At 35.0% G+C, this 26,064-nt stretch overlaps 1 protein-coding gene across 4 annotated transcripts in view; it reads left to right on the forward strand.

Moving 5' to 3' along the window:
- Fbxw7 (F-box and WD repeat domain containing 7) overlaps positions 1–26,064 on the forward strand; it is a 101,965-nt gene that overhangs the window by 31,016 nt on the left and 44,885 nt on the right. For 3 of the 4 annotated variants that reach the window (XM_090356858.1, XM_090356855.1, XM_090356857.1), the window contains exons 2-3: positions 7,620–7,669; positions 8,470–9,039. In XM_090356858.1, coding sequence (XP_090212984.1) covers positions 8,539–9,039 — 501 coding nt within the window. In that variant the 5' untranslated portion in view covers positions 7,620–7,669; positions 8,470–8,538. Of the gene's footprint in view, positions 1–7,619; positions 7,670–8,469; positions 9,040–21,717; positions 21,896–26,064 lie in introns of those variants that run through there. The other variant, XM_090356859.1, reaches the window with a different exon arrangement.

Genomic DNA, 26,064 nt, shown 5'->3' on the forward strand with positions numbered 1-26,064 from the left:
TCTAAGAACGTTGGTGAAAACAGCTATTTTAGAGTCATATTTAAGTAAATTAATTTCATATCCGAGACTACATAATGATTCACATTTGTTACTTTCCAGGGATTGCATTTTAATAATTTTGTTTTTACCTTTCCCTCTTCATTTTAAACAAATAATGGATGACAAATGTAGATGTGCATTCTCGCACCCAGTACTAATGCATGCTAGGCAAGCACTCTACCACTAGGCCACATTCCCAGCCCTGGACCACCACATTTTTATCTTTTTTTTCTTTTTTTGGTGTGTATGTGGGGGTCATTTGTAGGGCTTGAACTCAGGGCTAGTGTTCTACCACTTTGGGCCACACATTTTTGAGTGGTTAATTGGAGATAAGAGTTGCATATGGATTTTACTGGCATTTTTCTGCCCACTGGCTGTGAACCATGCTCCTTAGTTCTCAGCCTCCTGAGTAGCTAGGATTACAGGCATGAGGCACCAGCTTCTCAGCTTATCTTTAGTTTTATGTGGAGGAAATGAAGCCAAGTCTACAGATTTAGATAAAGAATATCTGGGCATACATACATGTGAGCACATTCTCTTGTTAATTCATAGTTGACTAGTAAGTTTCACTTGTTTATACTCTTGTATTTAGACATTGATGGTGGTGGTGATAGAAGATTTTGGTAAGGAAACTTTTTTGGCTAGTCCTGGGGCTTAAGCTCAGAGCCTGGGCATTGTCCTAGAGAATTCTCAAAGCTAGAACTCTACCACTTGAGTCACAGCACTACTACTGGCTTTTTCTGTGTATTTGAAACCTAGGAATTAAATCCAGGGCTTTGTGCATGCTAGACAAGCACTGCAGCACTAGGCCACCATCCCAGCCCCATGGAAGCTCTTTGTTTGATGTAAGTTCATACTTTTATTAGACTGTTACTATTTTGGAGTGAAGAATGTTGTGGGTAAACTTATGTAAGCAATTCCATTTGTACCTGCTTCTACTTTTCCAGTACTATTAAAAGTGTTTTTCTTTTCCATTATTATAATCACCAAAAAGCTGAAATGGAACTGTGGCTCAAGTGGTAGAGCACTGGCTTTAAGCAAAAAAAGCTCAGGAATAGTGCCCAGGCCTGAATTTAAGCCCAAAGACTGGCACACACCTAGAAAAATACTATTTTAAGGCCAGGAGTGTGGATTAGTGATACAGTACTTGCCCAACATGCATGAAGCCCTGGGTTTGATTCCTGGGTACCACATATCCCTGGGGATAGGGGGTGGGGGACAGAGGGAAGAAAGCTAAAAGTGGTGCTGTGGCTCAAGTGGTAGAATGCTAGGCTTGAGAAAGCCCAAGTACAGTGCTCAGGCCCTGAGTGTAAACCCCAGGACTAGAAAAAAAAGAAGTCCAAACTGTAGTACTCAGAAAATGGCAAATTTATTGTTTACTTTTTGAAAATAGCGCTTTTCCAAAAGAAATACAATAGGTTACTTAAAAAAATCCTACATTATGATCATGAGTTTTCTTTTTTGGTAACTTACAAACTTATGTAAACTAATTTTGGTTAATATGAAACTGATCTCCTTCTGTATTTCTGAAAAATTTCTACTCCTTAAGTGTTCATTTTATTGTTACAAGTAAAAGTGTAGTAACAAAGATAATTTTTTTCTTAAGCATTTTAATCTTTGGTAGAAGTAACTTCATTATTTCTCTTAACAGATTTTTTTACATTGCCTTCAGTTATTTTACCTCACAATACTATTTCTAATTTTGTTATAGAGCATAAGTAGGTTTCTAATTTCTTTAGTGTTTTGAACATTTAAGAATCAGAACTCCAATGATTTGACTTGGCAGAATTCCTGACCCGTCACTTGAAAATTTTACATTACATACTCATATTTGCAAATGCTGGATAATAAGTTGGTAAATGTTGCATACTATATTTCTCTTTAAAATCAATATAATTGTTCAAATCTAAGAAGCTAAGATTTTTATCAAGAAAAAAAAACTAAAAAATGCAGTTTAAATGTTGACATGCCAACAGTTTTGACAGGAAATGTGAAAAACATGAAAATGTGAAAAAGCGTATCTCTTAGTAATAATGACTAAGATACATTATGCAGTGAACAGTAATACAGCTGTAGAGACTTAAATGCATCATTCCAAACACAGAATAGCTTTATAATTTGGAACTATCTACACCTCTTATTATATATTTTTATTTTAGGCCTTTAGATTCTTAGATCTTTTTACTTAATTACTAAACAGGAAATGGACTGCTTGTTCCCAACCTCTAATACCTTTTAGGTTCTTGGTGAGTTACCACAAATAGACAGTGAGAACTAAAAATCCTCTTAAATTCTAAACAGTCTACTTGGAGTTGCTAATAAGTGTTTTATTCTTAGCAACACAAGGAATTTAAAGATTGTTGCATATCACAGAGTCAAAACCTCAAGTATTAAACAGGTTAAGGTTCTAGAATATTAAAAGGTCAGCTAGTTATCAGCAAGTAAAGGAACATGAAAATTGCCTTCTTTTCTTGAAATGCAAAGTAAAAGCAGTGTTCATTGCCGTTGCAGATTATTGACTCTGACATCAGTTGACTGACTATAAGATACATCTAGGAGTCTTGTTAAAACTGCAGATGATGACTGGGTAGATCTGGAGTGGGACCTGAGATACTGCATTTCTGACGAGTTCCCAGGTGATGATAGTAGTACTGATTGAAGACTAGATTTTTTTTTTTTACAGTAAGGCTTTACTCTTCTTCATTAGTTTTTATCCCATTACTGCTGAAACAATCTGTGTAGTGGATTGCTATGAGTGTCACTTTCCTGATCATAGCTCTAGTGATTTCCAGTCTTGTTCATCTTCTTTATTATGACACATGAATATGAAAGACCTTACCTGTCTTCAGCCACATCTCAAATGTCTCAGCTTCATTTCCAGCAATTACATAACCCACAATTCAGTTTTAAGCTCAGAAAAAGTGAACATCTTAGAGGCCGTGGACAATTGAAATACGTGCATGAGTTTTGGGGTGTGGTGCAAGTTACTGAGATGTGTTAATTCTGGCATAAATGGGCTTAGGACAGATATGATTTGATTGGTTTTACTTACTTTTTTTTTTAATGAGCCACAGTCTAGACTCATTGTCCATGATATCATTACTGTTATTTGTGACTTCTGTTTTCTCATGCTAATGGAAGATACTAATTACTCCATACCTGAATACTTCTTTGCTAAGTGAGTATCTCAAATCTAAGTTTAAACATATTACTAGCTATAAATCTTTGGACAAATGACCTTAGTCTGAGGTTGTTTCCTGTTTTGTGAAATAGGAATAATGATTTTAGAGATCTGGATTAAATGACTAGTAGTTAGTATGGTATCTATAATGGGTAGTCTAAATGGTTTTTAATTTAAATGAATACAAAAGAAGAATACTAATTTGAATATAACATGGCTTTATATGGTTAAGCTTTTCTACTTGTATTTTGGTTTCTGTATCTTGAGTAGCTGAATTAGTATTATAGGGAAAAGACATAATTTTTGTGGCTTTTGTTTCTTCTTGTTTGAGTTCACTCTTTGATTTTTGTCTAGGCAAGAGGAGATTTTTGTCTAGGCAAGAGGAGTAACTTGAGAATGAAGAAAACCTTCCCAGAAACAGATTAGCTCTGTCAACCAGTGGTTTTAGAAAGCAGTGATCATCCTTATAGTCTTGTAGTTACTTGAATGCTGAGTATAGTGGTAAAACCCTTCAGCAGCCCTCATTGTGATAAAGAATTTGAGTTGTGACCAATTCACAATGCTTCTTCTTAGTTTTAGGATGAGTGTACAACACAGCATTGTTTATACTGAAATTGAGGGTTGTTTTGAAGTTTGAAAATATATTACAACTGCTGCCTTGTTAGGTTTGTCCAGAAATACTGTTTTATAACCTGAAAAATTTTAAAAATTTCTTGTGTGAAAAACTGTACAATTTCTTGTGTGGAAAAACTACACATCAGTACATAAATGATCTGTTTTACTGATTTAATCATTGTGGCAGGGGTGTATTACTTCTAACAATTAGACATATTTGTAAAAAAGGCATGATGTTTTTGTCTAAAAATAATAGCCCTTATTAATCTATACTAGAAAAGAATTGAAAAAAAGAAGGCTTAAATTGGAATATAATATATCTAATTGTTAGAATCACTGGATAGAGATGGGACCAGGCTAGAACAGAGTTCATGTATCCAGGTTTCTTCTGTACTTAGACAACTTCTAGAAATTTTTATATCCGCACATTTTACAGAATTCCAACTGGTATGTATATTTTTCCTAATGGTATAAAAAACTTATTTTTATAGTCATTAGGTCGTAGTGTCTGAGGGTACACCCCCTTTCCCCCCCATACATGCTTTCTGAAACCTAAGGGCAGGACAATCTGGCAGTATCTTTCTCAGTATGTCTGTTCAGTCTTCTTGCCAAGAATTTGAAGAGGAAGATTGAATGATTATTTCTGGAGTCTGAGTAGTGAAGGTCTGGCATATTCATGTAAATGAGGTTATTGTTTAGCTTCAGCAAGGGAGAAGTCTAGGCAGGATTTTTCAAATGGGAAACAGATAAAAGCAGTTTTGTTTACCTGTATTAAAATTGCATACTTTCCTAATGAAATCTCCTAAATGAGAATTAAATTTCTAACTCCTTTTTCTTTTCCTTATCCTTCCCCCCTTCTCCCCTTTCTCTTTTCTCCTTTCGCTTCCTTCCCTCTGTCACTCCCCCATTTTATTCATTAGTTCTCATACTTTAAGTTGGTGATTATGCAGCTAAAAATGACCACCATGCATGATACTGGATTGTCTTGTAATGTTTTTTGTGCTGAAAGACTGTTGATATATACCTTACGGAGATGGAGAAAGTAACATGTTAGATAAGATTAATTCTGGCATGAGTTATGATAGAATCACATGAAATTACACATTAAGTGGTTTTTTTGTTTTTATTTGCTTTTGTTTATCTTTTTGCTATTGTTGTGGTGCTTGAACATAGGATACTGGCTTGACTTTTTTTGCTCCTGGCTGGCACTCTACCATTTGAGCTACACCTCCAGTCTATCAATTTGGACTCTTGACAGAACTGTCTTTGAACCATGTTCCTCTGTGTCTCAGGCTCCTGAGTATCCAGAATTTTAGGCAGCCACACAAGCTTGGCTTAGAGTTCATCCATTGATGAAACAAGTTTCCAGTTGCAAAAGTTTAAGAATTGTATTTTCCCTAGCACACAGGGCTCAGTATTTATTAATCTAGTGTTTGTAGCATCTTCATGAACATATTACAAATAAAAGAAAAATTTACTGTTTAATTAATCATGGTTATTTGTAGAGACTTTGGGTGTTGAGAATATTTTAAAGACCCTTGCCCCAAGCTCTTGTTTCTGCTTGTTTAAATACTTAATTTGAAATACTGATTGTGAAACCTAATTTTATTGTGGGTTCTGGACAAAAAGGTTAAGTGACATTAATTAGCATTAAAGAAAAATGTCATACTTTTTGTCCAATTGATTCTGCTTGTTTAAATACTTGCTTTGGGATATTGTATTGTGAAAGTTAATTTTATTATGGATTCTGGTTATAAAAGGTTAAGTGACATTGGTTAGCATTAAAGAAAAATGTCATACTTTTTGTCTGTGTTTGCTGGGGTTAAAAAAAACATATCCAGCAGGGCGCAGTGGCTTATGCCTGTAATCCTAGCTACTCAGGAGGCTGAGATCTGAGGATCATAGTTCAGTGCCAGTTGGGACACTAAAGTTCTTGGGACTCTTTATCACCAATTAACTACTAAAAGACTGGAAGTGGCACTGTGGCTCTGGGACAATGCCCAAGCCCAGGGGAAGAGCGGTAGCCTTGAGCTGAAGAGCTCAGGGACAGCGCTTAGGCCCAGAGTTCAAGCCCCACAACCACCACCCCCCCAAAAAAATCCAATTTTCCTCTATAATAATAATAATAATCTGAGGTATATTTAATGCTCAGTGAATATTTTAGAGTACTAATTTTTAAAACAATTGTTTGGACATCCTGGAATTTGAACTCGGGTCTAATAGTTATTTCAGTTCATGTTGCTAGCACTACCAGTGAGACATCTCTCCAGTTCACTTCTTTGATGATTATTTTTTATTATTTTTTGAGATGGAGTCTCATGAACTTGACTGCCTGTACTGGTCTCAAATTGTGATCTTCTAGATCTCAGCCTCTTGATACCTAGGATTATATGCTTGAGACAGCTAGTGCCTGGCTTGAACACTGTCATGATCCTGGTTGTGGAAAAGCAAGCAGCAGTGATGTTAGAGAGTAATCTTTTAGGAAATAATCTTTTAGGATTTGATTATGTTTACGGTAGAGTGAAGAATAGGAGATGTGTCAATTCTTGTCTGCACTTTGCTTAGCTAGAAGTTTTGATTTCTGTGAGCCTCAGTTGCCTGTGCAGTGAGGAACATTTTCACCATAAGGGGTTCCTTGGATTTAATTGATACTATTCCTGACCGGAGTCATTTCCATTCTTACTATGTCTATTTGCCAAGAGTGCAGTTTTTTTTTTCATAATTGTGTAATATGTCAAAATACTTACCAGATTTTATTTTACTGAACTCAAGTTCAGTGTCACTAGTTATGGTAAAAACATGGTTTATGTGTTTGAGATAGTTAATTATGTATTTAACATGGCTTGGCATTATGTACATGTGTTAGAAACAGGAATATCTTGTTTTTAGGGTCTGGGATACCACTTGATGTTCCAGAACATTATATAAAATAAAATCACACACAACTCTCTCTAATGAAAATTAGAGAAGTGAGGTGGTCGGGGTTATGGTATAGTGTGTTTTATCTTCCCCGGCTTTGACTTGGAGTGTGAGCCCTGTCCATGAGCTCTTTGGCTCAAAGCTACTGCTGTACCACTTTGAGCCACAGTGCTACTTGTGGTTTTCTGGTTAATTGGAGATAAGTGACTCATGGACTTTCCTGCCTTGGCTGGCTTTGAACCAAGATCCTCAGATCTCAGCCTCCTGAGTAGTATTACAGGTGTGAACCACTGGCATCTGGCGAGACTGTCATAAAATCAAAATAAATTTTAAAATATAAAACTCTTTAGTAACATTGTATGAATGTTTCACGCTTTAGGTCATAGTGTTTTTTTAAATGTGTATAATGTGTTAGCATTATGTTAGGTAACCTTGAACTTGTCCCCTTATGATACCATTGAAGGGTATAATGAACTTGCTGAAAAGACGCTCCTCAGACTTTGAGTTCAGCCTCTGTTAAAGGACAAAAGTAAATGTACTTGCTATATAAAATTTGAGAAATATGGCTAAAAAATACATTTAAAACATCTGTTGTATTGCTGCTTTAAAGGTGATTTTGAACCATTCTTGGCAGTTTATTAAAAATTACATGGTATTTAATTTCTTAAAAGACATTCTTGTATTCACAAATTTTTGTGAATGTCATATTTAAGGCTATATATACATGTTCTATCATGAATTATTTTATCTTGAACATCTGGCTTTTGGTTTTTATCTATTTTTATTTTTGTTTTGTTTTTATGCTTTTGTGGATGAAGCTGCAGTGAGCATCTTCTGTATAATTTTTTTTTTTTTTCTGTTTTAGGATTGCTTCCTTAGGATAGATTGCCAGAAGTGGAGTTACTGGGTCAGAGGGTATGAACTTAAGAACTTTTTCTTTTAAATAGAATTTTTAATTCTGCTGTCCAGTTGATTATATTCATTGAGGGGAAATTACAGGGATTATATTTGCTATTTGTTATAGAACTATATCTGATAAGATTCTGTGATCAGAAAACTTTTGGGGGAAATTTCCCAGATAAATGAACTTTATGAACATGATTTACCCCAGTATTTCCCAAACTTCACTGAACACTTTTTTTTGGTGGGTCATGGGGCTTGAACTTGGCCCGGGTGCTGTCCCTGAGCTCTTCAGCTCAAGGCTACCACCCTACCCTTGAGCCAAATCCCACTTCGGTTTTCTTGAGGAGGTAAGAGTCTCAGGTCCTTTTGTGCCAGGGCTGGCTTTGAACCTTGATCCTCAGATCTTAGCCTCCTAAGTAGCTAGGATTACAGGCGTGAGCCACTGCACCCAACTCACTGAACAAATTTTGTGTGTTAGACTTAATATTTTGTTGAAGTCTTATACGGGGTAAAGTTTTGGAACTGATCCAAAGATAGTTTGTTTTATTGGCTGAATTATATTTGTGGGTTAAACCAGCTAGATTAAACTTGGGAATTATTGAAAAGAAATTAAAGCTGTTAATATGAGTCTTAAAAAAGGCCCAAACTTTTGTAATTTACATTTTCTATATTGATTACTAAGGGCTATCTTCATACCTAAAAAGCATCAAATACTTTTGCAGTCACTTAGAATATAGACCTATAACATGAAAATAGAGATAATTTAACATGACAACATTGTCTCTCTCCCCCCCCACCCTGTTTTCTCACAGAATGTGAAAACTTTTGCATCTTCTGATAGTCTAGCCAAGGTCCAAGAAGTAGCAAGCTGGCTTTTGGAAATGAATCAAGAACTGCTCTCTGTGGGCAGCAAAAGGCGACGAACTGGAGGCCCTCTGAGAGGTAACTCTTCCTCAAGCCAGATAGATGAGGAACAGATGAATCGTGTGGTAGAGGAGGAACAGCAGCAGCAGCTAAGACACCTAGAGGAGGAGCACACTGCAAGGAATGGCGATGTTGTCCGAGCAGAACCTAGACCTGGAGACCAAAATGATTCCCAGCAAGGACAAGTGGAAGAAAATAATAATCGATTTATTTCAGTAGAAGAGGACTCCTCGGGGAACCAAGAAGAACAAGAGGAAGACGAAGAACATGGTGGTGAACAAGATGAGGAAGATGAAGAAGAGGAGGAAATGGACCAGGAGAGTGATGATTTTGATCAGTCTGATGACAGTAGCAGAGAAGAGGATCGCCCACATAGTAACAATGTCACAAATTCCAGTAGTGTGGTGGACCTTCCCATTCACCAGCTCTCCTCCCCATTCTATACAAAGACAACAAAAGTGAGTATAGTCAATTTGCTGTGAACTTGACATACATTTATACCTCTGTCTTAATGAGGTTAATGTTGCTTTCACTGGCTATTACTGGTAATTAATCTTTACATTTGTATTAATACAGTGAGCTAATACTTGTTTTATAGAAATTTTTTTTTTTTTTTTTTTTTTGGTTTGCTTTTTGGGTCAGTCATGGGGCTTGAACTCAGCCTAAGCCCTGTCCCTGAGCTGTTCAGCTCAAGGCTATCGCCCTACCCTTTGAACCACAGCACCACTTTTGGTTTCCTTGAGGTTAATTGGAGATAGGAGTCTCACAGACTTTTGTGCCAGGGCTGGCTTTGAACTACAATCCTCAGATCTCAGCCTCCTGAGTAGCTAAGATTACAGGCGTGAGCCATTGGCGCCCAGCTAGATATTTTATAAAAAGTATCAAAAATAAATACTGATCATAGGGTAATCAAAAAGGAGTGGGAAATTTATCTTGTTTACAATGAAAAATTAATAATACCGAGTTTTCTACTCTCTGTGCTGGGGCAAAAAGGGAATAGTAGTTTGTGTGGGGTCTTGAATCTTTGGGTGAAATATGATTTATGTAAAGCAATGAAGAATCTTTATAAAATATGGTCAGTGTCACATGTTACTCTTCTGACATGCATTATTGGAAACTGCCTCAAATTAGTTTATCATTTGAAACTTAAGTAGAAATTATTACTAGCCACGTGCACCTATTGGAACAGAATTTTGTATTTTGAGCACCTTATTCATATATGTAAAAATGTTTATGATAGTCTACTCTTGTTTGCTAATTTTAAGATTTACAGTGAATCACTGATTTAGCCCGTAAATAGTATTTGTAAACAGATTTAATATCACTTCCTTCAGTCTAACTTGACCTAATATTGAAATACCTTGACTTATATGGGTTAAAACTTGGATTTCTATGTTATTTTTGCTTGTTTGAAAAACTTGAACTCTTAAATTTATTTGTAATTTCTATAGTTTATGTAGTTAGATTTTATTTATTAGCTGGTGTGACCTAAAGAAAGAAATGATGTTATACACTGTTTTTCTTCTACTTTACCATCCTTTCCTCAAAATGTTGAGGTGGTAGATTTGAATCCCCTTTCAGATGTATCTTTTACTGGCAACTTTTGGTCTGCTTTTTATTCACCCAGCTCCTCATCTCCTGGTCTTGAATTCACTTTCCCATGGCTACTATATCAAAAATAATTTTTTTCCTCCTTTTCCTCATGGTTCAGCTGGAGGGATTGGGGCTTAAGATCTTTTAGCCTTGTATTGTCTAAATAGGAAGAAATTTAAATAAAACCAAGATTTTTTTTTAATGCAGACCAGTTATAGATTTTAGTTACATTTTAAAAATAAAAGGCTCACTGTGGAGGCACATACTTGTAATTCCACTACTTAGGGAAAAGATCTTGAGTTTGAGGTTAACCTGGGCTGAACTGCATAGCAAGTTCCAGGCTACCCTGGAGACAGATAAGATCTTCTCTCAATAACAAACATACCAAATCTAGATATCTTTTTTTGAAAAAGAAGTCACCACAGGAAAACCTTATTACTCTGATTTGACTAGTGTTTTATTTTTGATTTCTCTATAGAGCCATAAAAGAACACTTAGGTATTTCTTATATCTAAAAGAAAACTTCTTTAAAAACCTAAACCTTGTAAAACTCAGAATATCTTGATACATTTTCTTATGACTGTCTCACTCATATGCAGTTAAGATTTATTTCAGGTCTGTCTTACTAGGCTCTGTTTCATACCGCATCTGCTGTTAAGGGTATTTCATCCTAGTTTGATAAAAATTGTGTTCCTCCTTTGTAACTTACATTGTAGGTAATTAATTACATTGTGTCTTGTGGGGTCACATATTGTGATCCTAGTATATCCCATGTCAGTAAAGGGGTGCAGTCTTGGGATTATTGCTAACTGTGTTTTCTAAAATAGTAACTTGGAATTACTAGTTGCTTAAGGTCTAAGCAAGTAAATGATAAAGCTAGTGGTGAAATGTGTGTCTTGCTTATGTATCAAATGTTCTGTCCCATAGACAAAGTATTAATATACACATCTTTTTATTAACCTGTAATAAGCTTAGGGGCCTTTAAAAAATTCTACAAGAATATCAATTTTACAATAATTTTGCTAGTGATTGCTCATGTGCATATGTGGTAGCTTGTGTATAATTACAGCCACTCAGGAGAAGATAGGATTGAGGTTTGAAGACAGAAATCACAAGACTTTCTATAAAAACAATAATTAAAAGCAAAAAGGACTAAGGACATGGCTCAGAGTTACAAAGTACTTGCCTATGGTCCTGAGTTTAAACCTCTGTACTATCAAAAAATGAACTTATTCTCACCATTCCCCCTTTAGCATTGGGATCTTTTTGTAGGAAAAACTTGAATCATCCTAAACTCTTTTATTGAATACTTCAAAAGAAAGTATGTAAATCTACAAGAAGATATAAAATAGCTTTTAGTAGGTTTTTTTTGCATATTTATTCTGTAGTTGCTCTACTCAACCCTAGAGGGCCCCATAGTACTTTATTTCTATGATAGAGCTAATTTTCATGGGTTTGAAAGTAGTCTGTGCTTGTTTCTTGTTCAGAACTTGGAATATTTGGAGCCGTTATGTGCATTGTCTTACATTGTCTTATACTTGCAGAGGATTTTTATTTAATCCAATTTTTGGGGGTGCTTGTTTTTGTTTTTGCTATTTTTGTGACTCTTAAATGTATACATGTGTTCAGGATTACTGTTGGAAATTTTAGTATACGTTTTGAAAAAGTCTTAAGAATTTGTCTAAAAGCAAAACTCTTTCCATGATAAGTTGCTTTAGGCTTTCAGAGCATATATGTGTGAGGAAAGAATTACCCATCTAAATAGTCGTTGTCATTGTCCTCCCCCTCCTCCCACTTCCCTCCTCCCTCCTCTCCCTTCTTCCCAGGGCCGCCCCCCCCTACTCCCCCCACAAAGGATAATGATTTAAAGCCAGCCTGGGCAGAGGGGAGTACTCAAGACTTCATCTCCAATTAACTAGTAAACTGTTGGCTGAAAGTGTGGCTCTAGTGGTTAGTGTGCTCACCACATGTGAGCTTTTAGGGCCTTGAGTTTGAGTCTTGGTAGCAACAATACAAAAGAATAAAAGAAAAGATTTGGAAGGATGAAATACATGTTAATGTTTCTTAAGGTACTTGGGTGTTCTTGACTAAGTTGCCAGCACTGGAATAAATGGAAGGGAAGACAGGCACATCTACAAAATTTTTACAACTCTTACAGTCAAGAAATGATTGCAAAGAAGCATTAGTTTCTGAAAGTCTTTGTTTAGCATGCATTTTAGATGATACAGCTTGTAAATGTTGTAGTAACCTTTCTCTTGTAAATGTTGTAACCCATAACTTTAATGTAGGACATTAACTTCCTCCTCATAATAGTATTGTCAGTGAATCATCTTGCACGTAAACGTTAACCTCTAAATAGAAGAATGATGACAGTTTTCAAGGATTGTGAGCATTAAAAATATTTGGTTGTCTTAAAACTTTCTTTTTGCTTTATAAAAATGTGCTTTATCATGTTGTCAGGTGGTCTTTGCTGATAGTTAATCAAGATGGCTTCTCTCTTACAGAAATAGAAGTGGTTTTAGAAGTTGATTTCAAAGCAAAAACATTGAATTTTTAAAATTTCTTTTTGGTCTTAAATGGCAGTTCCTGGCCACTGAAATTAGTTGCAAATAAGAGTGAAGGAAGGTACTAGTGAATTTGGGGAAAGTACTAAGAGTCACCCATTTGTTATAGATGTTGGTTCTGTAATGTCTACATTATACATTTGATTTTCTATGTAGAATTATTTATTTCCAATATGCTGCCCAATCTATGTTAGGGTTTAAGGAGTAAAAGTTTTAATTAGGCTTAAGTACATCTGTATTAAAGTGTATTTATCTTATACTTGGATGTATTGTTTTTTAAATTTTATTGTTGGGGTGATATAGAGAAGGGTTACAGTTAACATTTGTAAGGTAGTGAGTACATACTTCTTGACCATTGTTACTCCTTCCCACGTTTTTCTCCCACTTCCCTTTCTTGCACCCTCCCAAGTTGTAAAGTTCATTTCTACCATATTGTCTTGTGAACATCTTGTCTTGTGTTACATTGGTTTGGGATGATTGGTTTTGGATTGGTGATTTTGGATTGGTTTTGGATATGATGATTTTGTTACCTTGTTCAGAAAAGAATCAAGTTCTTAAGATAGGAGCTTTTAATCTCTTATCACTTAATTATCAACAGGAGCTTTTAGTCTCTTATCAGTTAATGATCGACAATATTTTATTTCATTTTTGTTATATTTTTCTGCTAGCCTTCTTTAGCCCAGAAGGTTATACAACGGACCTTGCAAACTAACATCTCATAGAATTTTTAAAGGTTTATTAACATTGATTTTTACATCATGTTTCCAATGTCATGTTCAACAAACAAGTATTAAAGAAGGGATTCTCTATATCCAATTACTGACACATAGATTTTAGAACATAATTAAAATTAAGCTGATGGTTTGTATGTCATAGGTACATAACAATTTACAAACATTTCTGCAGAGTATATTCCATCATATATTCTTATGACTATATAGTTAAGTTTATATCTCCACGACCATGTCCATAACCTTGGGTACTCAATTATTGAGTCATTGCTCTTGTATTGTTTGGATCTATTATCCACATATTAAGGATACCATGCCTTTTGTTCCTCACTCAACATGATTCACTCTAATTTCATCCATTTCGCAGCGAATGTCATTATTTTATCTAGTCAGTTGGCTATGTAGAATTCCTGTGTGTGTGTGTGTGTGTGTGTGTGTGTGTGTGTATCTATCTATCTATACATACATACATACATACATACATTTTTTTGTATCCTTTCATCTGCAGTAGGCATCTGGGTTGTTTCCATCGCCTGGCTATTGTGAATAGTGCAGAGATGAACATGGCTGAGCAGGTGTCCTTATCATATCCTAGGTTTTGATGCTCAGAATAGATGCCCAGAAGTGGTATGGCGGGATCATAGGGAGGTTCTATTTTCAGTTCTTTAAGAAACCTCCAAACTGCCTTCCAGAGTGGCTGAACTGGTTTACATTCCTACCAGCAGTGCAGTAGAGCCCCTCTTACTCCACAATCTTGCCAGCCATCCCGCTAGCATTTGTCATTGTCTGAGTTCAGAATGTTGGCCATTCTAATTGGGATAAGGTGGTATCTTAAAGTTGTTTCTATTTGTATTTTCTTTATGACCATGAATGATGAGATTTTATCATGTTTTTCAGCTATTTTAACCTTTTCTTTGGATAAGTCTCAGTTCCCTTGTCCATTTAAAGATTGGTTTGTTGGGTTTGGGGAGGGATTAGTTTCTTGAGTTCCCTGTAGATACTGGATATTAAGCATTTGTCTGATGCATTATTGGTAAATATCCTTTCCCAGTTGGTTTGTTGTTTTTCTACTTTAGTAGCTATGCTTTTATTTGGGCAGAAACTTTATTTTTAGGTAGTCCCACTTGTCGACTCTCTCGCCAATCTGTTGTGACCCTGGGACTCTGTTCAAGAAGTTTTTGCCTGTGCCTATGAGTTCATGTCTCTCCTACCGTAGCAGTTTCAAGGTTTCAGGTCTGATATTGAGGTCTTTGATCGATTTTGAGTTAATGCTTGTGCATGGCAATAGGCTGGGATCAATTTTTAGTTTTCTGCATGTGGCTGCCAGTTTTGCCAGCACCAAAATTGAATGGCTGTGTTTGTTCCACTGTATATCTCTGGCTCCTTTGTTGAAAATAAGTTGACTATAGGTATGTGGTTCTATTTCTGGATCTTCTGTTCCATTGATCTTCTGATCTGTTTTGGTGCCAATACCATGCTATTTGTTATTATGGCTCTATAGTAGAGTTTGAAGTTTGATATTGTAATACCACCTTCTCTTTTTTTCCTAGAATTGTTTTGGCTATTCTAGGTCTTTTGTTGTTCCATATTAATCTTTGGATTATGCCTTCTATTCCAGTAAAGAATGTCTTTGGGATTTTGATGGGGATTGCATTGAATTTGTAAATCAATTTTGGCAGTATGGCCATTTTCACTATATTGGTTCTCCCTACCGATGAGCATGGGGTGTCTTTCCGTTTCCTGGTATCCTCTTTAAATTCTTTAGGCTTTTATAGTTTTCATTAAATAGTTACTTCAATTTTTAAAGTGCATTTAAAAATATGTTTTCAGGTGTTTGTTATCTGTTGTCCCTTAGCAAACTACCCAAAACTTTGTCAGTTATGACAAAAAGGCCTAAGTGTTTTCTAAACCCACTAGCTCCAAACTTCCTTATGTCTCCTGGTAATCTTATAGTATTCCTGGACTACTACTCCCTCCCTCTGTTTCAGAAACACTTAATTAGGAGAATTAAGGTTTGTCTTAAAATTTTCTTGTTAGTGTTTTACTTAATGGAAAAGAATGAAAACTTAACTTCAGTTACAAAATTATCATTTATCACTTATTTATCAGATATAACATCAGACTGGGCATATTGTTGAAAATGTAGTGATATTAGGCACAGCTCATTCAGGAATGAGCCCTAAATATATCTAATGCATATAATTTATTGTCCTATTCTATATTTCCTATATTTAATGTAAATAATGCTATACTAAAGTTCTATGCTAAAGTACTTTAATGAATACTAATAAATCTTAAGTTTTTTAATATGCTATTGAAATTTCTAAAGTTGTATATTTGTCTTAAAATAATTGGTATTGATCTATAATTGTATCAGAGCCTCAACAGTATGAGAAAGTTATCTCCCTCCCCTTAATTCATTATATTCTTAAATTCTCAATGTACCATTGGTTATTTTGCATTTCTATAAATTCAGCTTTGTAGTTGTCATGGAGAAATCCATATGAAGTGTAGAATTGTCAATTTGCTAAACTTCTAAAAAATAGCTAAGCATATTTTCAGTTAAAAAAATTAAAGACATATAATCAAAGCACCTATAATAGTTACTGTTGGAATAGTGATAACTCTTAAATGAATTACTAATACTATATCCTTATTTGTGGTTCTCTGGCCTGCCACAATGTACAGAATTTTTTACAAGGGAAATAAATAATTGATAAAACATTGTTTAAAGGTTAATGAGCTGTTTATATTTAAAAATTGTCCATTAGGATGGACCTTAATATAATAACTACATAGTAAAGATACTAAATAATAGACTTTAAAAACTAATATATATGATATTTTATATTGTTCTTTACATTTTATCTTGAATTGTCAAATTTAAATTTCAGTATCTCACTTGATTATTATGTGAGATTTTTGCATGACTGAAATACTTGTTATTACTCAAACACTTAGAATTTTTGTCATACTTGACTTAAAGGTATTACTATAATAATCATCCACTAAGTTCTTGGTGAGCAGCTGTTTAAGGCCAGTTTAACAGCTGGGATAACCCAGCGTAGAGTGGGAAAGTTAAACTGGATCGTGAGGTAAGTTACATTATAGTCATTGAAGATTTGACACTGGACATTGTTGAAATAGTTACTGAATTGAATCTCATAGTTGGATTTTAATTTAAATTTCTTCAAATGCCTGAGGAAAGGATGAGGAAAAAGGTCCATTTCAAAGGTAACAAGTGACATTTTTTAGACACACTTCTGGTTTTCTAGAGATAAGACTCTCAGGGGCCTTTTGTGCCCTTTTTATACTTAGGCTGGTTTTGAACCTCAGTCCTCGGATCTCAGCCTCTTGAGTAGCTAGGAGCCACTAGCACTGGCTTATATAACATTTTTATATCGTAGTTTTTGCCAATATAAACTTTTAGAAGAAAGAAGATTGGAAGAAGATCAGAAAGTGTTATTTGGGCAAAGTGTATTTGTTACTTTACAGAGATAATGTTTGAACAAGTTCTTTTTAGTTGTGCACGTGATCTCTCTAGCTGCAGAAGTCTTAAACTCCCTAAAGTTTTATAATATTTTTAGCTGCTGCTGCTGCTGCTGCTGCTGCTGCTGCTGCTGCTGCTGCTGCTGCTGCTGCTGCTGCTTCTTCTTCTTCTTCTTCTTCTTCTTCTTCTTCTTCTTCTTCTTCTTCTTCTTCTTCTTCTTCTTCTTCTTCTTTTTGGTCATGGGGCTTGGGCTCTGGGCTTGGTCACTGTCCCTAAGCTCTTCAGCTCAAGGCTACCGCCCTCCCTATCCCTGGGCCTGGGCATTGTTCCTGAGCTCTTCAGTTCAAGGCTACTGCCCTCCCTACCCCTGGGCCTGGGCATTGTCCCTGAGCTCTTTAGTTCAAGGCTACCACCCTACCCCTAGAGCCACAGTGCGACTTGGACTTTCCTGGTGGTCAATTGGAGATTTCTCATGGCCTTTATCTCCCTGGCTGGCTTTGAATCACAATTCTTAGATTTCAGCCTCCTGAGTAGCTAGGGTTACAGGCGTGAGCCACTGTGCCCAGCTAGCTTATTTTTTTTTTCTTTCTTTTTAGGTGAGTATTTTGATAGAATTAGTGCAAGTCTTTTCTGAACTATGTAGATACTATGTTGTAAAATGCCTCACTGTTGTTAGGTGTGTATATTAGAAGCCCTTCTTGCTTTCCTTCCTTTCCTTGCTTTAGAAACTAAATATAATCAACAAAACATAGGTTTTGTTTTTTTTTAATCCTAATTTTAATAGTGAAATTGAAGCACCGGGCACTTACTAAATGTGAAGCATTATTCTATAAGCTTACTAATTAACTCATTTAATCGTCATTGCAGTCATGTCAAAGTCTCACCAAGATTTACATTAGGCAGTTTGGATTGAGACTCCATGCTCTCATGTACTGTTAATTTCTTCAGTGTTTTTGGTATCATCTTAAAAAGCATTTGTTTTTAAAGTCTTTGCTGAAGGTGAGGAGGAGGTTGTAAAGGAAGACCTAGAGCTAAAACTTTTATTTTTCAGATGTTTTAATGTATTAATAATTGGGGCTATCAAAAACATTCTTTATGATTTCCTGCATTGTTTTGGTTTTTCTGTCTATATTTAAAGATGTGGTAATTTTCCCATATCTGTCTGTCCATTGTGGTGGTGATACTGGAGGTATTGGAGATGAAACCCAGGGCTTCACTCTTGTGGCAGAGCTCTACCATTTCACTCCACCAGCACATTTTGCACATTTCTATATTTGATTGGAAAAATGGCTTCAAGAGTATGTACTGTTACTTAAATTCTTGAAAATAGAAAAAGTCTACAGTATACCCCTTTGGGAGTTAGTATTCACTTTGTTCAGATGCTACCTTTTCACACACAAAGATACATGGTTCAAACAATTCCATTTAGAGTTAGCTTTGCTGGAGTTGCAATGCCTTGTATCATCCAGTTGAGGGCAGCTATTTACCAATTTATAAAGTTGAATTAGACCAGCACCACTTTGTTTTACACTAAATCTTGGGCTTTGATAAACACAATCTTCGTTTTTGTGGGGTTCCCCCCCGCCTTTTGCTCCCATTATTTCTTGTACCTTATTTCTGTTGTGAATGAAAGCTAGACTTATGAAAATTAAGAAATTATTAGTTCTTTAGAAACTGGCAAAGTAATACATGAAATCAAATGTTTTAATTTTCTCAGTCCTTTTCCAGTTCCTAGTCTTTCCACCCCAAGATTAGGCCTTGACAATATTAAAGATAATAAGGATATCCTTACCTTTATTAATACATGTGACTTTAATGTTCTCTGAGGGCTTTTAGCTTATCTATTTGGTATTTTTAAATGCAGAATGAATATTAAACTTAATATATTACCCTCCAACTTTTCTGCATTTAAATATCATTTAGTTTAAAATATATTAAATTAGCTATTAAATTAGGATACATTAGGAGGGAGTTACATTCCATGTGAATTTTTTTTAATGATATGAACTATGAGTAAGGTTATACAAACAGATTAGTTCTGTGTTATAAAGTGAATGTCAAATGAGGCTAGTTTATATTTACCTTGAAGAATAGTAATACTTTGATTTCCCAGATCAGTCTAATTTTTTTACTTTATGAATTTCTAGATATCCAGTGTCCCTTAATACTGTCTCTTCTTAACCCTTAATATCTGATGAGATTCCTTTGTAATGATATTTCTATTATCATTTACTTTAAAAATTACTAAGACATTTTTATTGTGGTTAAATATGTGTAACAAAATTTTAATGTTTTAATCTTGTTTAATGTCATTAACCAAATTCAAAATAACAGCATAACTGTTACCACTTTATATTTATAGAACCTTGTCATTCACTGTAACTGAAACTCAGTTCCAGTTAAATACTAACATTTTCCTCCTCTGTCTATCCTGGCAGTCTTGTATTCCTTAACACTGTGAATTTTACTATCTCAAGTTATATAAGTGGCATCATACAATATATCTTTTTGAAATCTTTTTGAAATTGGCCCATTTTGAATAGCATATTGCCTTGATTTTCATCCATTTTGAGGCATGGTTAAAATTTTCTCCTTTTTGAAGGCTGCATGATAATCAGTTGTTGGTGTAAGCCACAAATTATCTGTTCTAATCCACAAGTTATGTATTCCAATCCATCATTGTCTTACCTTGCTTCTACCTTTTGGTGATTGTAAATAATGATGTTAGGATTATTAGGTATACAAATTCCTGTTCAAGTCTCTGCGTTTATCTCCTATGGTTGTATAAAGCCATTTTATGCTCCCACCCATGATGCAGAAGGGTTGTAATTTACCATGTCTTGGCCACTGCTTGTGCCATTGACTCCCTTTCTTTAAAAAAATAGCCATTGTAAGCCGAGTGCCAGTGACTGATGCCTGTAAAAATCAAGAAGCTGACACCTGAGGATCGTGATTCAAAGCCAGCCTGGACAGGAAAGTCCATAAGACTCTTAACCTCCAGTTAAACACCCAAAAATCTGGAAGTGGAGTTTGGCTCAAGTGATAGTGTTACCTTTGAGCTCAAATGATCACAGGCAGTGCTTAGGCTCTGAATTCAAGTTCCAAGACTAGTGTACACACACAAGACTTTTGTAATGTATACGAAATGGTAGCTCATCATGGTTTTCATTGTCATTTCCCCAATAATTGGTGATGTTCAGTATCTTTTTCATATATTAGCCATTTCTTTGGAAAAAATATTTTGTGTAACTAAAATTACCACCCCTGCCAATGATTTTTCACTTTCTATCTTTATTTTTAAGTTGTGGTATCAGAGAAAGGTCTACTAAAAAGAATATAGCATCAGAGTGTGATTAGGAGTATGTGCATGAATTTGTCTTCCCAGCAAGGCATTCCTTATTTAATAAATCTCCCAAGTGAAAAAAGTCACTTCTAAGGTTTTCTTTCTAATTCTCCCTCCCTATCACCCTTTGACTTTGCCTAATAAGGGATCTGTAACAGCTTTTTGAGTTCTGTGGAGGAAATGATGGGCTGTTTATTGGAAGAAAAATACATAAGGAAGGGACAAACGAGTCTACCAAGTGTTGTGAACAGATAGTCCATATAGATAATCTGTTAATTTTCATACTCAGCTCTTAACCACCATCACCATTTTTAATCAGTCAGCTAAGTACTCATTGTACTGTAGAATCACGTACTGTGGGACATTTAGTTAATGAAGAAATGCTGCATATTCTAGGGTGGTCCTCTAATGTTCTATCATGTAGATGGGGGGAAAGTAGGCCCCTCATACTCTGATAAAATCACTTGTCAATACCTTTCTCAAAGGAGAGAGAATATCCCTGTCATTCAGAGACATATGACTGATTACTGCCCATCAAAGGTTACTTTATAAATAATTTGTACATACACATATGCACACAATATTCTGGGGTTTGACCTCGAGGTCTCATATTTGATAGACAGGCACTTTACCACTTGAGCCTCATACCTTCTTTTTATATGCTCTTCTAATCAGCCATGTGGCTATTGTACTTTCCATAGAAAAAGCGAATTTTTCAGAATTCTGGAGAAGCAGCAGATAGTTTCTGGTAGGAAGATTAAGGGCTATAAATAGCTAGAGAGTATATTTACTATCTCATTGAGTATGAGATAAAGAATGTTAGGTATGGAAAAAGAAAGAGCATACTTAAGATGAACACTTGAAGAGCTCTAACTAATGTTCAGCTAAGGCTGAACAAATGTTTGTAATTTTGAACATGTGTAACCACTATCCTTAAAATTGAAACAGAATTAAGAATATTAAGAGATTAATGTTGATGACAGTAAAGGTAAGGAGAAAAAAAAAGACTCAATATGATACCAAGAGAAGATACAGTATGGGTATATTTTAGTTTGTAAGGGAAGTTTTACTTTCGCTTTCTAGGGAACACCTAGGTTAGCTAGTTGAAGTACAAAAAGGGACTGGAGCACAGCCCTGCTTTGGTTGTATCTGTGCTACTGACTTTGTGTGGGAGCTCACCAGCTGTTTGACTGGCAGGAGCAGGAGCTCTCACTTGAGGAGTTTATAATTCCTGGCTATTCTAGGATAGTTTGCACTTCACCAAGCCTCAGACAGGTCAGGACATCCAGTAGGAGAAGGTTGAAAGACAAAAGCAGCAGGCCTTGGGTTCTCAGCCTTTTGAAACAATTATTAAGATATAGATTATTTTAATTTGATGATTAGAGTTTTTAGTAATGTGCCTGTATTACATGTAGAGAGTATTCATCAACCAAGAGGAGTTTTAAAATGTCAAAACCGGGAAAAGCTACTCTAAACCATGGCTTGGTTCCTGTTGATCTTAAAAGTGCAAAAGAACCTCTACCACATCAAACTGTGATGAAGATATTTAGCATTAGCATCATTGCCCAAGGCCTCCCCTTTTGTCGAAGACGGGTAAGTCTTACACATTTGAAAAATATGAATGTTTATTTAAATGATATACTTCTGCCTCCTTTAGTGAAGAAATGCTTCGCATTTCAATTAATATTTATAACTAAAGCTAGTGTATTGTGTAGCTAGGGAAAATGTACATAAGTGGTAGTTTTATCATGTAATATAGATCCCAGAGGTTAACCAGTCTGCTCTTTATCTCATTTATTTTTCATGAGATTAGAATTCTGTAAACTTATTTAAAACCAGTAATGTGAAAGATATATTTTCAAATGCATTAGTAAATATTAAGACCTCAATTTTGGAACTTTTATTTGGCATGAGAAGCCAAAAGCTGCTTGTGATATTCCTCTTGTCCATGGGAATTACAGCATATAGCTTTCCAAGTCCTCTTGGCCCTTTAAGCTGGGTTATTTTTAAAGGTTTTTTTCTGACATTAAAAATTACTTTTTTGTAGTGACATGAAAGAACACATGGTATTGAGTAGCAGTTAATGACATAATTTATGCGTAGAAAATCCTAAACTGTTAACCAACATTTTCTGATGTTTGTTAACCTTCGCTAATGTATGATCTCTTGGGTGTTATTCGTTATGATGTACTATTCTCTCATCAACTTGTGAAGGTGTTAGTGCTATAGTTTCTGAATTAATATTGCGATTTTTAATTATTTATTTGTAATATTTTAGATCTAAGATGTTCATGATCCTAAACACATTTTAAGCTCAATACATGTGTAGACACATGTATTCAGACATTTACACTTATAGACACACACACACACGCACGCACACACACATGCACACACACCCTCTGTCTCTTTGGTATTAAATGTGTAATTTGCTGTTAGTGTCTTCTTTCTCTTTTTTTCCTCCTGTTTGAGTGAAAGGAGCGCATTCTCCTAAACAAGAACAAATTTCTGTAATACCAGAAAAATAGTTCTGCTCTTTGATGGACAGATAATCTTGTGTGTAGTAAGACTTAGGTAACCTTTGTGAAATACTTTCCAACTAGCTTAGTGTCTGTGAATCATATCTACTTCTCCAAAGGAAGTGGCAGCCATGTTGGAAAACATTTTGAGTGGGGTAAAAATTTGATAGCATTTGATGATTGAAAGTAGAGTACAGATTTCCTTGTTTATTTTTCTTGTCTACTCTGTCTTCTCAAAGCATTTATTTGGACTTTTTTCACTGTGTCAATTTATAGCTTCTGCTGAATGAGTCACTAATCTCAGAGGTTTATAGAGGCCTTTGATAGTTTTAAAGTCATTATTACAATAAGTTTTAAATTTAAAAGCTGTAAAAAAAATCTTAAATTATAGCTGAGCTTAAAACCAAGAAACAGACTATGTGGCCTGTTTTAAAGGATTAAGATATTAACCAAATTTAATTTTTTTCTGATAACACGCTTGTTTTAGTGTGAGGAAAATTACTTCATGATGTCACAGTATCCTTTTTTTGTTTTCTAACATCGTTATTAATTTAAAACTTATGGGAAAAAGTTCCATAAGCAAATATGATAAAAATAACTTAGAGGCCTTCTCCCATGTGCTTCCTAAGGTCAGTTTTCAAGCTGACTTTTCTAGGTTACTGTGCTATGTTAAAATGCATCTTTTTAATTGTCATAACTTGATTTAGAATTAAATGTGAAATTCATGGTAGGAAATTAAGAAATTTTCTAAAATTTAGAAAAGTTTTAAGATACTGAAAAGTTAACAAATTTGGTTTTGCCTGCCTGCTACTAGTTGACTATTGCATAACTCATTGACTTTGGCACTTGGAAATATTAGAAGGATTATGAAACTATATCCTCTCTCCTTTTTTACAACTGGTTAAATGAACTTACATTCTCTGTCATCTTAATTTTTTTAATGTTCCTTAATAAAGCTTAGGATAAGCATTTAAATATATATCTGTCTTTATAAAGGGTTTAAAAAAAACTGTTGATGTGATAGAATATTTTGTGATAGAATATTTTGTGCCATACATCTTGTATAGCTCTTCTATTAGGTATGTGTAACTACTTTCAAGTGGATTGCTAATACACTTTGGCATTTTTTTTCTAAAAGTAGTGACCTGAATGTAATAATAGCTATTACTTATAATATATGCAGTCTTAATTCATTCAAGTTTGTAAAACATGATTTGAGTTATCTTTCCATTATGGAAGCTGAGTTAATGTTTGCGTGGTTAATGTCTTGACTAAAATAAGTTTGAAGCTAAAATATACTATAAAATTGTAGCCATAACTAAACTATGCATCTCTTCCAGATTTGAGGGGAAATTATTTACCTTATTAGCAAGTTTTATAGTAATACTAGTGGTCTAACTTGTGGTTATCATCAGTTTTTCTAGGCTCTGTATATACATTGGGTTTATTAAAATGGTACAATGATAAATTGCAGAGTAGCTATTTATCAGTTACTTAAAAAAAAGAAATGATTTTAGTGTTGAACTTCTCAGTTAATTTCCATTTGCTAAGATTTTTTTTTTGTCCTAACTACAGGCTGGAATGGTTATAAAAAGTAACTTCTACTTACCCTTAATATACAGGAAATTTGGGAGTATAACTTATAGCTGAGAGAACCTTCAGTTATCATTTAGGAGAAGAGAAATTTTGAAAAAAAAACTGTGGCTTAATTTTTATACATTTCAAGCATCTAAAATAAGAATGTAGCTTTTTTATTGTATGAGAAATGATGGTATATCTTTTAATAGTAGTAATATATTGAAACAAAGTCAGTGACAAATCTCATTTCTTCAACTCATTTTGTTCTAGCTTAGAATACTTCAGAATACTTAGAAACTCTCTTTAAGTTATTCTTTATGTAACTATTTTGGTAGAAACTTAATGTCACTTGGAAATTATCTGTTTTTTTTTTTAAATTTTTATTTTAGTATTTTGCTGTCCAGTGTTGCTATGTCTTCCAGACTGGTCTGAAAACTTGACCTTGTGCCTTCTCTCTGGGCGTGCTGAGATTACAGATGTTTACCACCACCTTAGACCAATAGGGTGGATTGTATTGGACTTTTTTTTTTCTGTCACCTGTGGACTCTGCTAATTTTAGACAGGTTTATTTTTAGAGTTTGTATACAGTAGACATCAGAAACATGGAAGACCATGATAGAATGGAGTAAATGGTTGATAGGAAGGACAGGCTGTGGATGATGGGATAAAGATTTGTATATCTAAGCCCAGGAACCCAGGCAATAGTAAAAGATAAAATTGGGGTTTCTGAAGATAGTTTTATAGTGATCATTTTCAACATTAAGTTATATTCCAAATAACATTCATTTTACTTTAGAATTCCTATCATGTTGGGCTTAGGATTTTTTTTTTCATTCATTTCCTAATTGTAATGGACAAACCTACTATTCCTTTTATTTTTTTGGGGGGGGGTGGGGCTTGAACTTTGGACCTGGGTACTGTCCCTGAACTTTCTTGTTCAAGGCAAGCACACAGCTCAACTTAATTGGAGACTAGAGACTTGTGGACTTTCCTGCTTGGGCTGGCTTTGAACTCCAGTTCTCAGATTTCAGAGTTCTGAGCTAGGATTACAGATGTAAGCCACCAGTACTTGGCTGCATTCACAGTTTGAATGTTCTCATTCAGACATAACCTAATTGTGTGTGTGTGTGTGTGTGTGTGTGTGTGTGTGTGTATCATTTTCATCTAACAGGTGCCTTCAGTGGGTTTTTTAGTGGGAATTACTAATTTATGAACCCAAATTCAGACTTTTAATACCTTTATTGGGAAAGCAAACTTGAAAGAGTTACTACCCTCCTAAATTCATTAGTTATTTAATATCTCCCCAACTTGAAGTGAATGGTTAAATAGTGGATTTTTATCATTTATTTATTTATTTACTTACTTACCTATTTGTCGTGAGGCTTGAACTCAGGGCCTGAGCACTGTCCTTGGACTTTTCTCAAGACTAGTGCTCTCTCTACCACTTGAGCCACAGCACCACTTACAGGTTTTTTCTATGTATGTGGTACCAAGGAATCGAACCCATGTCTTCATGCATGCAAGGCAAGCACTCTACCCTAAGCCAAACTCACGGCCCCTGGATTTTTATTTTATTCTAATTTTTTTTTTCTTTCTTGCTGCCTGGCATGGGGCTTGAACTTAGAGCCTGAACACTGTCCTTGGCTTCTTCCTCAAGGCTAGCAT

The sequence above is a fragment of the Megascapheus bottae genome, chromosome 23 (genome assembly GCF_031878675.1).
Source record: "Megascapheus bottae isolate mThoBot1 chromosome 23, mThoBot2.hap1, whole genome shotgun sequence".
Lineage (NCBI taxonomy): Eukaryota > Metazoa > Chordata > Mammalia > Rodentia > Geomyidae > Megascapheus > Megascapheus bottae.